Genomic DNA, 12,753 nt, shown 5'->3' with positions numbered 1-12,753 from the left:
CCATGGACACTCCACATGATGCAAGAGCATACCTCTGTCAAAGTGTCTAATTTTATTTTTTTTTCCATGGGTTTGTAGTAAAGATAAACCATGTCCTATTGTGAAAACATATTGGACACAGATCTGATGTGTGAGGTCCTAGTAAGATTATTAATGATTTCACTGTAACAGGTTCATGTAGAGCTTCTACCTAGACTAAAAACCATCTAATTTCCACCTAACTTATACTTTTTCTATTCAGTAGTATTATTTTTTATTGCTTTTATTATTTATGATCCTGATAATAAACGGTGATGATAATAGATGAAATCCATGTATAATGTACCAACATGCCTGGGAAAACCAACAAAACCACGATAAAGCAAATAATAAAACAAATGACACAAGCCTTGTTTTTCTTTCTGGTTTGGGTGAGATTCTGTTCCGCTCGGGCTCTAAATGTTGAACATTTTCTCCTTTTCATCAGTCTCGCTTTTTGTTTTTCACATAAGGCTATTTCCAGTTATTAATTTTCTCGCTGTGATAGGGTGATCAACTGTTCTGTCAAGAAAATGGATCTCTCTGTCGCCCTTTAGCATGATTAAATGAAGGCGAGTCAGTGTGAGAAAATACCACATTTTCATGAGACAAATGAAATTGTAGCCCAGACTTTTTTATTTTCTTCCATTTTTACCATTTTAACTGCACAAATGCCTGTGTTACTTCCTTCATGCTGAACTATCTGCACACGGAATGATCCCCGCATGTTGTGCTTTCCCTCTGTCGCTCACATCTTTCTGTATTTTCCATATCTATCAGTCTTTTAAGGCTAGGTGCACATGTTCACTATTTGCAGCAGGTTTTTACGCTGCAAAAACAGAATATTGGCAGGAAAAACTATGCTTATAATTTACATTTTTGCTGCTTTTTACATGTTTCTTTTCTCATTCATTTGAATGGGTGAAAAAGAGGCTCCTGTTGTGGTAATATTAAATGAGACATCTATAAATATTTTTGTGAATGCTGCCTTAATCTCCCAAAAAAATTAATAAAGTTTAATCTCCTAAACAGATTTTAAGTTATATAAAGTTTTGTACACCTGGATGGATGGAATCGATAGATGCATTCAGTCGGAAGGTTGGATGCAGCGGGAAGGTTGGATGTGGTCGGAAGGTTAGAGATGGATATGAGACGGACGGATGGGCACGAGATGAATGAGACGGTCGGACGGGCACGAGATGAATGAGACGGACGGACGGGCACGAGATTGATATGAGACGGACGGACGGACACGAGATGAATGAGACGGACGGACGGGCACGAGATGGATATGAGACGGACGGACGGACACGAGATGAATGAGACGGACGGACGGGCACGAGATGAATGAGACGGACGGACGGGCACGAGATTGATATGAGACGGACGGACACGAGATGAATGAGACGGACGGACGGGCACGAGATGAATGAGACGGACGGACGGGCACGAGATTGATATGAGACGGACGGACACGAGATGAATCGGACGGACGGGCACGAGATGGATATGAGACGGACGGATGGACGGACATGAGATAGATATGTGATGGACAGACGGGCACGAGATGGATAGGAGACGGACGGACACGAGATGGATAAGAGATGGACGGGCATGAGAGAGATATGAGACAGACGGACAGGCACGAGATGGATGAGACGGACGGGCACGAGATGGATATGAGACGGACAGACGGGCATGAGATGGATGAGACGGACAGACGGGCACGAAATGGATATGAGATGGACGGACGGGCACGAGATTGATGTGAGATGGACAGACTGGCACGAGATGGATATGAGATGGACAGACGGGCACGAAATGGATAAGACGGACGGGCACGAGATTGATGTGAGATGGACGGATTGGCACGAGATGGATATGAGATGGACTGGCACGAGATGGATATGAGATGGACGGACGGGCACGAGATGGATGAGGCGGTTGGCACGAGATGGATATGAGACAGACGGACAGGCACGAGATGGATATGAGATGGACGGGCACGAGATGGATATGAGATGGACGGACGGGCACGAGATGGATGAGGCGGTTGGCACGAGATGGATATGAGACAGACGGACAGGCACGAGATGGATATGAGATGGACGGGCACGAGATGGATATGAGATGGACGGACGGGCACGAGATGGATATGAGATGGACGGACGGGCACGAGATGGATATGAGACAGACAGGCACGAGATAGATATGAGATGAGCGGGCACGAGATGGATATGAGACGGACGGACGGACACGAGATGGATATGAGATGGATGGACGGGCACGAGATGAATATGAGACGGATGGACGGGCACGAGATGAATACGAGACGGACGGGCACGAGATGGATATGAGACGGACGGGCACGAGATGGATATGAGACGGACGGACATGAGATAGATATGTGATGGACAGACGGGCACGAGATGGATATGAGACGGACGGACACGAGATGGATAAGAGATGGACGGGCATGAGATGGATATGAGACGGACAGACGGGCATGAGATGGATGAGACGGACAGATGGTCACGAAATGGATAAGACGGACGGGCACGAGATTGATGTGAGATGGACAGACTGGCACGAGATGGATATGAGATGGACGGGCACGAGATGGATATGAGATGGACGGACGGGCACGAGATGGATATGAGGCGGTTGGCACGAGATGGATATGAGACAGACGGACAGGCACGAGATAGATATGAGATGGACGGGCACGAGATGGATATGAGACGGATGGACGGACACGAGATGGATATGAGATGGATGGACGGGCACGAGATGAATATGAGACGGACGGGCACGATATGAATGAGACGGACGGACACGAGATGGATAAGAGATGGACGGGCATGAGAGAGATATGAGACAGACGGACAGGCACGAGATGGATGAGACGGACAGGCACGAGATGGATGAGATGGACGGGCACAAGATGGATGAGACGGACAGATGGGCATGAGATGGATGAGACGGACAGACGGGCACGAAATGGATAAGACGGACGGGCACGAGATTGATGTGAGATGGACAGACTGGCACGAGATGGATATGAGATGGACGGGCACGAGATGGATATGAGATGGATGGGCACAAGATGGATATGAGATGGACGGACGGGCACGAGATAGATATGAGGCAGTTGGCACGAGATGGATATGAGACAGACGGACAGGCACGAGATAGATATGAGATGGACGGGCACGAGATGGATATGAGACTGACGGACGGGCACAAGATGAATATGAGACGGACGGATGGGCACGATATGAATATGAGACGGACGGGCACGAGATGGATATGAGACGGACGGGCACGAGATGGATATGAGACGGACGGACATGAGATATGTGATGGACGGACGGGCACGAGATGGATATGAGACGGACGGACATGAGATATGTGATGGACGGACGGGCACGAGATGGATATGAGACGGATGGACACGAGATGGATAAGAGATGGACGGGCATGAGAGAGATATGAGAAAGACGGACAGGCACGAGATGGATGAGACGGACGGGCACGAGATGGATATGAGACGGACAGACGGGCATGAGATGGATGAGACGGACAGACGGGCACGAAATGGATAAGACGGACGGGCATGAGATTGATGTGAGATGGACGGACTGGCACGAGATGGATATGAGACGGACGGGCACGAGATGGATATGAGATGGACGAGATGGACAGACGGGCACGAAATGGATAAGACTGGCAGCACGAGATTGATGTGAGATGGACGGACGGGCACGAGATGGATATGAGATGGACGGACGGGCACGAGATGGATATGAGACGGACGGACAGGCACGAGATGGATAAGAGATGGACGGGCATGAGAGAGATATGAGACAGACGGACAGGCACGAGATGTATATGAGGCGGTTGGCACGAAATGGATATGAGGCGGTTGGCACGAGATGGATATGAGACGGACGGACAGGCACGAGATGGATAAGAGATGGACGGGCATGAGAGAGATATGAGACAGACGGACAGGCACGAGATGGATATGAGACAGACGGACAGGCACGAGATGGATATGAATTGGACGGGCACGAGATAGATATGAGATGGACGGACGGGCATGAGATGGATATGAGATGGACGGACAGGCACGAGATGGATATGAGATGGACGGACGGGCACGAGATGGATATGAGGCGGTTGGCACGAGATGGATATGAGGCGGTTGGCACGAGATGGATATGAGACAGACGGACAGGCACGAGATGGATATGAGACAGACGGACAGGCACGAGATGGATATGAGACGGACGGACAGGCACGAGATGGATAAGAGATGGACGGGCATGAGAGAGATATGAGACAGACGGACAGGCACGAGATGGATATGAGAGACGGACAGGCACGAGATGGATATGAGACAGACGGACAGGCACGAGTTGGATATGAATTGGACGGGCACGAGATAGATATGAGATGGACGGACGGGCATGAGATGGATATGAGATGGACGGACAGGCACGAGATGGATATGAGATGGACGGAATGCACGAGATGGATATGAGGCGGTTGGCACGAGATGGATATGAGGCGGTTGGCACGAGATGGATATGAGACAGACGGACAGGCACGAGATGGATATGAGACAGACGGACAGGCACGAGATGGATATGAGACAGACGGACAGGCACGAGATGGATATGAGACGGACGGACAGGCACGAGATGGATAAGAGATGGACGGGCATGAGAGAGATATGAGACAGACGGACAGGCACGAGATGGATATGAGAGACGGACAGGCACGAGATGGATATGAGACAGACGGACAGGCACGAGATGGATATGAATTGGACGGGCACGAGATAGATATGAGATGGACGGACGGGCATGAGATGGATATGAGATGGACGGACAGGCACGAGATGGATATGAGATGGACGGACGGGCACGAGATGGATATGAGGCGGTTGGCACGAGATGGATATGAGGCGGTTGGCACGAGATGGATATGAGACAGACGGACAGGCACGAGATGGATAAGAGATGGACGGGCATGAGAGAGATATGAGACAGACGGACAGGCACGAGATGGATATGAGACAGACGGACAGGCACGAGATGGATATGAGACAGACGGACAGGCACGAGATGGATATGAGACAGACGGACAGGCACGAGATGGATATGAGACGGACGGACAGGCACGAGATGGATATGAGACAGACGGACAGGCACGAGATGGATATGAGACAGACGGACAGGCACGAGATGGATATGAGACGGACGGACAGGCACGAGATGGATAAGAGATGGACGGGCATGAGAGAGATATGAGACAAACGGACAGGCACGAGATGTATATGAGGCGGTTGGCACGAGATGTATATGAGGCGGTTGGCACGAGATGGATATGAGGCGGTTGGCACGAGATGGATATGAGACGGACGGACAGGCACGAGATGGATAAGAGATGGACGGGCATGAGAGAGATATGAGACAGACGGACAGGCACGAGATGGATATGAGAGACGGACAGGCACGAGATGGATATGAGACAGACGGACAGGCACGAGATGGATATGAGACAGACGGACAGGCACGAGATGGATATGAGACAGACGGACAGGCACGAGATGGATATGAGAGACGGACAGTAACGAGATGGATATGAGATGGACGGGCACGAGATAGATATGAGATGGACGGACGGGCATGAGATGGATATGAGATGGACGGACGGGCATGAGATAGATATGAGATGGACGGACGGGCATGAGATGGATATGAGATGGACGGGCACGAGATGGATATGAGATGGACGGACGGGCACGAGATGGATATGAGATGTATGGACAGGCACGAGATGGATATGAGATGGACGGGCACGAGATGGATATGAGATGGACGGACGGGCACGAGATGGATATGAGATGGATGGACAGGCACGAGATGGATATGAGATGGACGGGCACGAGATAGATATGAGATGGACGGACGGGCATGAGATGGATATGAGATGGACGGACGGGCATGAGATGGATATGAGATGGACGGACGGGCATGAGATGGATATGAGATGGACGGACGGGCATGAGATGCATATGAGATGGACGGACGGGCATGAGATGCATATGAGATGGACGGACGGGCATGAGATAGATATGAGATGGACGGACGGGCATGAGATGGATATGAGGCGGTTGGCACGAGATAGATATGAGATGGATGGACGGGCACGAGATGGATATGAGACGATGGACATGAGATAGATATGAGACAGACGGACATATAGATATGAGATCGATATATAAATAGAGGGGTAGCTAGATATGAGAGCGATAAATACATAGATGGATGTGTATGTGCAGAGGATAGATGTTGGCTTCTGCTTGCTGTATTTTTCCGGCCTCTCCTGATGACTTTCCTTTCTCGCTGTAAGCCTGAGGATAAATATATAAATAAGTGCTGTGGGGGCAGTCAGCAGGGAGGGCCGGCCAGTGTCGCCTGCTGGTTCATTTCCTACTGGAAGCTGCACATGTGTTATTTCTCGGTGTAGAGGCAGTGGCAATTGTAGTGGCGGAGCACATAGGGTCAGTGCTCGCCTATTGATCAGTTTCCCCGCAGTCCCCCTACGCCAGCATCTGCTTCATTGGCTTCTTTCAGTGCCTGCTTCACTACATTAGAATAGAAATCCATAACCAGAGCTGTGCTCATCCAAGCAAGGGAAGAAACTAAATTAAATGGTATAAAACAATCTTGGATCAGGAGTTTGCGCCAATTCATCTTGATCTAAGATGTCACACCAGGCTGTGCGTCTGAGCACCTGGACTGAGCGGCCACTCTGGTGAACGTACTTGGAGCCGAGATCATTCATTTGTCAGCCAGCGAACAGGCCGTGCTTAGCAATTCCCCTTGTGCAGAGGTCAGCTGACAGAACAATCAGTGCTCCGCACAATGGAGCTCCGCTCAGAACTATTGTTATCGGCCATCATGGCGCTCACTGGGACTGGGGGAAGGGCACCACGCCAGCCTCCTGTGTCCAGCCTCTACCAAGGAGGCATGAGCGGCCTCGAATCAGATCATGGGCCGAGGGGTGGAAGCACAAACCTAAATGGAAAGATGCTCTGCAGATCTGAGACCTATATACAGCTCAAGCCTCTGTAAGCACAAAGACGTACAATAGACATAAAAAGTCTAAAAAAACTGCCAGGATTTTGTCATGTAAACCAATCCTACCAATAAGAATCATTTCAGAGCTTTTTTTTCCATCTTTAATGCCTCCTATAATCTGTACAGTTCAATTGAAAAATTAACTGAAATCGTTTTGCGTGAAAAAATAAAAATAAAGAAGTAAAATAATGTGGATGCATAAATATGCACAACCTCACACGAATACATTGTTGAAGTCCCCTTTTGAATTTGTGGCAGCGTTCAGTCTTTTTGGGTAGGAGTCTATCAGCACATGGCATATCTAGAATTGGCAATCTTTGCCCACTTTTCCTTGCAGTAGCTCCACATCTGTCAGATTGCAGGAGCATCTTCTGGGTACAGCGCCCTCTTCAGATCACCCACAGATTGTCACATGAATTCACATCTGGGTTGTTCCAAAACTCTGATCTTCTGCTGGGGAAGCCATTCTTTTGCTGATTTGGAGGTCGCTTAGGGTCGTTGACTTGCTGAAAGGTGAAATTCATCTTCAGCTTCTTAGCAGAGACCTGAAGATTGTTTTTTCAAAATGGATATTTGAAACTTTTCATAATTCCCTACACCTTGACTAAAGCCCCAGTTCCAGCTGCCAAAAAAACAGCCCCAAATTATAATGCTTCCTCCATCATGCTTCACTGTGAGTATGGTGTTCTTTTGGTCATGTGCATTATTGGACTTGCACCAAACATAGCTTTTGGAATTATGGCCAAAAAGTTGAACTTTGGTCTCATCAGACTGTAACTCATTTTTTCAGATGCTTTTTGGAAGACTTGATGTACATTTTGGCAAAACATAGCCAGGTTTGGATTTACTTGTTATAAAAAAAAAATGCGTCTGTCTTGCCATCTTACATCTTACCCCACAGGCCAGACATAAGAAAAATGCGGGGGATTGTAGTCACATGCAGTACACAACCAGTACTTGCTAGAAATTCCTGCAGCTCCTTGAATGTAGCTACTGCAGAAAGAACAATTTGCCTTGTCGTGGCTGGTGATCACACATGAACGGCCAATTTGTTAATAAGTGCCTCAATTTTATAAGCTTAGTGGATATGGCAGTAATGTAGTTTATATTGTATATTCATTGTTTGCATATATACCCCATAACATTGAAATTGCAACACTAAGAAGGAATAGTCATGAAATGTTGGAATTCACAGGATGGATAGCTGTGTTATTGATCTGCAAATGATGAAAAAGAGAACATCCTTTTGAAAATGTGTATATATTTATTCAGCATCGAGAATGAACGCTACATGCAGAAATCCATCACTTGCAGGATCGGCTGCTATGAATGAGGCTAATAATATTCGTCTGCTGCTTAATATACTTGGGCAAATCATCAAGATCCTCTGCTGGCAGCTCCTGTGTAATCACCGACCAATCAAGTCCAGAGGTGCTTGATGGGAGACAAGTCTGGAGACAATGCAGCCATGTTTAAGCCACAAATTCTGCTCACAGTAACACAATATTCGGCCTGGTGTTATCATGTTGAGAAGCGACTCCTAGGACACTTTGGAGAAATTCCACCACCAAATCAATGTAACGCCGAGCTGTTGGTGTTCCTGAAATGAAGACTACAGGAGTCCAGCAACTGAACATAATGCCACCTCACAGTCCCAGGAGTAGAAATGGTGTGACATTCCCTCTTGAAGACCTTTTCATGGCAATGTCCACTTCATCTCTAGATCGACACTGGAGGCTGTAATGGAGGTTTATCCTCTTCATCGATGAGTCCCACTTTTGTCTTGGATAGGACTCTCTCATACAAAGGAGCGACTTTTCTCTTAGAACAAAAGAATCTGCAGTCTGACCCAGTTCTCGAAAAATGAAATTGCTACCGGTTTCGGAAAATGGCAACATAGCAAACTTGTATGAAAAAAAATCACATTAAACTGTCGGCCCAATCCGTCGATATCAGTGGGTTTGGCCAACTTTGGTCTAATGTGTATGAGAGTCTTAGAGCTCTTTTTAATTAGTTCTGAAACCTATTTGCATTTTAAATTTGTGGACTTTTGACCCAGGCGAGGCTTGTGTGATAAGAAATGTTCTATCAAAGAATAGTCACTTTGTCATGGCTGATGGGCTCACAAGAGTTGGCCAATTTATATTTTCATTTTATAAATATATATATATATATATATATATATATATATATGATACTATTGATTTTATGGTGCGGTACATGGAACCCACTCCAGCAGGTTCAATATGCCTCTGTGCGCATGATAGTGGATACATAACATCCTTCGCATATGATTTCCCACACGGTCTCACACTGGGCAAGGAGGGCATTAATCAGAGAGGCAGAACAGAGACCAAAGGTAACCCTGAAGGAGCTGCAGAGTTCCCAAGCAGAGACTGGAATATCTGTCCATACGATCACAATACGCTGTACACTCCATAGAGGTGGTCTTAATGGAAGAGTGGGCAGAAAAAAGCCTTTACTTACACACAAATTGTAAGGCTCGTTTTGAGTTTGTCAAAAGACACGTGAGAGACTCCCCAAATGTGTGGAGGAAGGTACTATGGTCAGATGTGACCCAAACTGGATTTTTGGGCCACCATAGTAAACACTATGTCTGGCGTAAAACCAATATAGCCCATCACTCCAAGAACACCATTCCCACAGTGAAACATGTTGTTGGCAGCATCATGCTGTGTGAATGTTTTCCGGCAGCAGGGACATGGAAAATGGTCCGAGCCTAGGGGAAGATGTTATTTTGTCCTATTTGGTCTTTGTTTTACAATAAAAAGAAAAACAAATATTCACAGTTGTAGGCATGTCCTTTGAGTTGATGCAAATCCCTCCAAAAAAAACTGAAATTCCAGATTGTGAGGTGGCAAAACACAAAAAATACTTTCTCAAGACATTGTACATGTAACACATATATAAAATACAGTAAGCAGGTACAAATTGGCACAGATGGGGAGAGGACCCTGTCCTCCTGGGCTTATAATCTAAAGGGTAATGGGCAAATAAATCCTATAAAGACAAGGAAGCTTATGCCAATTAAAACAAATATATTTTTATTAGGTCAAAAAAGATTGAAAATCTTAGATAAAATAAATAAATCAAGGGAGATACAGATGCACAATATGCTGCTTGCACTGGAAATATACTGAAGCCTAAAGATGTGTATCATGAGGCATATATTCAGAACCTACTTAGTAACATACAAAAATACTTATTCAAATAATATAATGCAATAGCAAAATACAGAAAAATTGCAGAGACCGTGGTCTTAATTGAGGATGCATAAAAATCATAAAAAGGCCACAAAGTTCGTGTATACATCCACTGATGTGTACGGATTCGTACCACAAAATGGCAGTATGAAGGCATAAGAGACAAAGTAGCAGCAATGCAATGTAAAGTCTGATGTCCACAGATATAAGCCTAGAAATGTAGATATAGGGACTGTTTATAGCAACCACGTAAAAATAAATATAAGATGTAAAGTGCATTTGTATAGGGCTCAGTGACCCAGTATGACCAAACAGGTAAACAATAATGGCTCCTATATAAAGGGGCGGACACAGCAGATGTATATGTGTGTAAAGCGCAAAAAGTAAAATTTCTCTAGTGCAGTAGGCTGAAAAGTGTATATTACCTGGCAGTATAGCGCAGAGCCCCGACGCGCATTTCGTGTGATGCTTCTTCCTGGGGGTAACAGAGACCTCGGTCTCCGCAATTTTTCTGTATTTTGCTATTGTATTATATTATTTGAATAAGTATTTGAATTTGTATTTTTGTATGTTAGTAAGTAGGCTCTAAATATATGCCTCATGTTACACATCTTTTAGGCTTCAGTATATTTCCAGTGCAGGCAGCATATTCTGCATCTGTATCTCCCTTGATTTCTTTATTTTATCTAAGGTTTTTTAACCTAATAAAAATATATTTGTTTTAATTGGCATAAGCTTTCTTGTCTTTATAGTATTTATTTGTTCATGAATGGAATTGCCTTGCATTTAGGCTTGTAATAGGTGTATACAGGGTAATGGGGTAGGAGCTCTGGTTCCAGGTGGCAGTGGGGTCTTTGTAGGCTGTGGTATTTCCTGATAAGATGAGTTTTCAGGTTGTGTCTGAATGCTCCAGATGTGAGGGACAAATCAAAGAGATAAGGCACTGAATTCCAGAGGATGGGAGAAAAAATTGCTCGGAAGAGAGAAGGTCTTGTCAGGACCAGACATTACGTGTGGGAAGATATCAAAATCTTAGTTTAGAGATATAGGTTAGTGACAGATTGTGGGCAACCATGTAAGTCCTTGTTAGTTGTTTAAACTGGATTCGTTGGGGAAATGGAAATCAGTGAAGTAATTGTCAGTGGGTAGAGGTGGTGGAATAGCAACGTGGATTAATCGGACAGTAGAGTTAAGGATGGACTGGGGAAATGAGTGTTAGCCAGGAGGTCACAGAGGAGGATATTGCAGTAGTTGAGGCGAGAAATGATGAGGGCATATGCTAACATTTTTGTTGAATCGGGGTTGAGGAAAGGACAAATTCTGGAAATATTTTTGAGTTTGTGATGACATAAGGTGGTAAGAGCTTGGATATGCAATTGAAGGACAAGGCAGAGTCAAGGGTTACTCGCAGGCAATGAACTTCCAGTGTAGGGGAAAGTGTGATGTAGGTGGTTGAGTGAGATGGAGGAAAGGTGTGTTTGGGTTTTGTCTACATTGGGCTTTAGGAAGTGTGATGAAAAGGAGGATGATACGACTGTCTGGACTGCTGTGTATAGGTGGTACTGGAAGCTATGGAACTTTGAGTTCTAGGCTACAGGTATAGATGGAGAAGAGTAGGGGTTGCAGGATTGAGCCTCGATGGACACCAATAGAGGGAGGGCGGAAAGAGGAGGTCATATGGGAATGGGAGATGCTAAATGTGCAGTTAGTGAGGTATGAGGAGATCCATGAGAGGGCAAAATCATTAATGCCAAGGGACCTGTAGAAGAGGAAGTGATCAACAGTGACGAAAGCAGAGTATCGATCTATTTGATAGCCAGTCAGCTACGACAGACCGATATCTATGAAATTTATGTACGGTATCTGTCTGCTGTAAAGAATTAAATATTGAAAGGGACGGTGGAATTGTTCTGCTCTCAAAAGTTAGACCACCACTGATGAATAAGTAGTGGCAAATCATCAGTTTAATGAGGACCCCCTTCTTACCCATTCACAAATGACTCCCTTTGGACGGACCATGCAAACATTCTAACTTGTGCTTCTTCAGGGAGCGAGATATTAGATATCAAAATGTCTCATAATTCATTTTCCTGTTCTGACCTTCTCATGGTATGTTCCATTTCTCTGCAGGTTGTCTCTCCAATCTTCCGCCCGTGAAGAAAATATCCACGTCCTATGAAGAAAGACGGAAGCAAGCTACAGCCATAGTCCTCCTAGGTGTGATCGGGGCCGAATTCGGAGCAGAAATAGAGCCGCCCAAACTGTTAACCCGGCCACGAAGTTCCAGCCAGATTCCAGAGGGATTTGGACTAACCAGCGGTGGATCCAATTACTCGCTTGCTCGGCATACATGTAAG

General features: G+C 45.9%; 1 protein-coding gene across 3 annotated transcripts in view; it reads left to right on the top strand.

The window, feature by feature from the left end:
• The window catches only part of WDR7 (WD repeat domain 7), a 418,087-nt gene that overhangs the window by 230,071 nt on the left and 175,263 nt on the right, over nucleotides 1–12,753 (top strand). For all 3 annotated transcript variants that reach the window (XM_069746037.1, XM_069746038.1, XM_069746036.1), the window contains one exon: nucleotides 12,527–12,748. In XM_069746037.1, the coding sequence (XP_069602138.1) occupies nucleotides 12,527–12,748 (222 nt within the window). The remainder of the gene's footprint in view (nucleotides 1–12,526; nucleotides 12,749–12,753) is intronic.

This window comes from Ranitomeya imitator, chromosome 1 (genome assembly GCF_032444005.1).
Source record: "Ranitomeya imitator isolate aRanImi1 chromosome 1, aRanImi1.pri, whole genome shotgun sequence".
Taxonomy (NCBI): Eukaryota; Metazoa; Chordata; class Amphibia; order Anura; family Dendrobatidae; genus Ranitomeya; species Ranitomeya imitator.
This window is presented reverse-complemented; position numbering and strand designations above follow the sequence as displayed.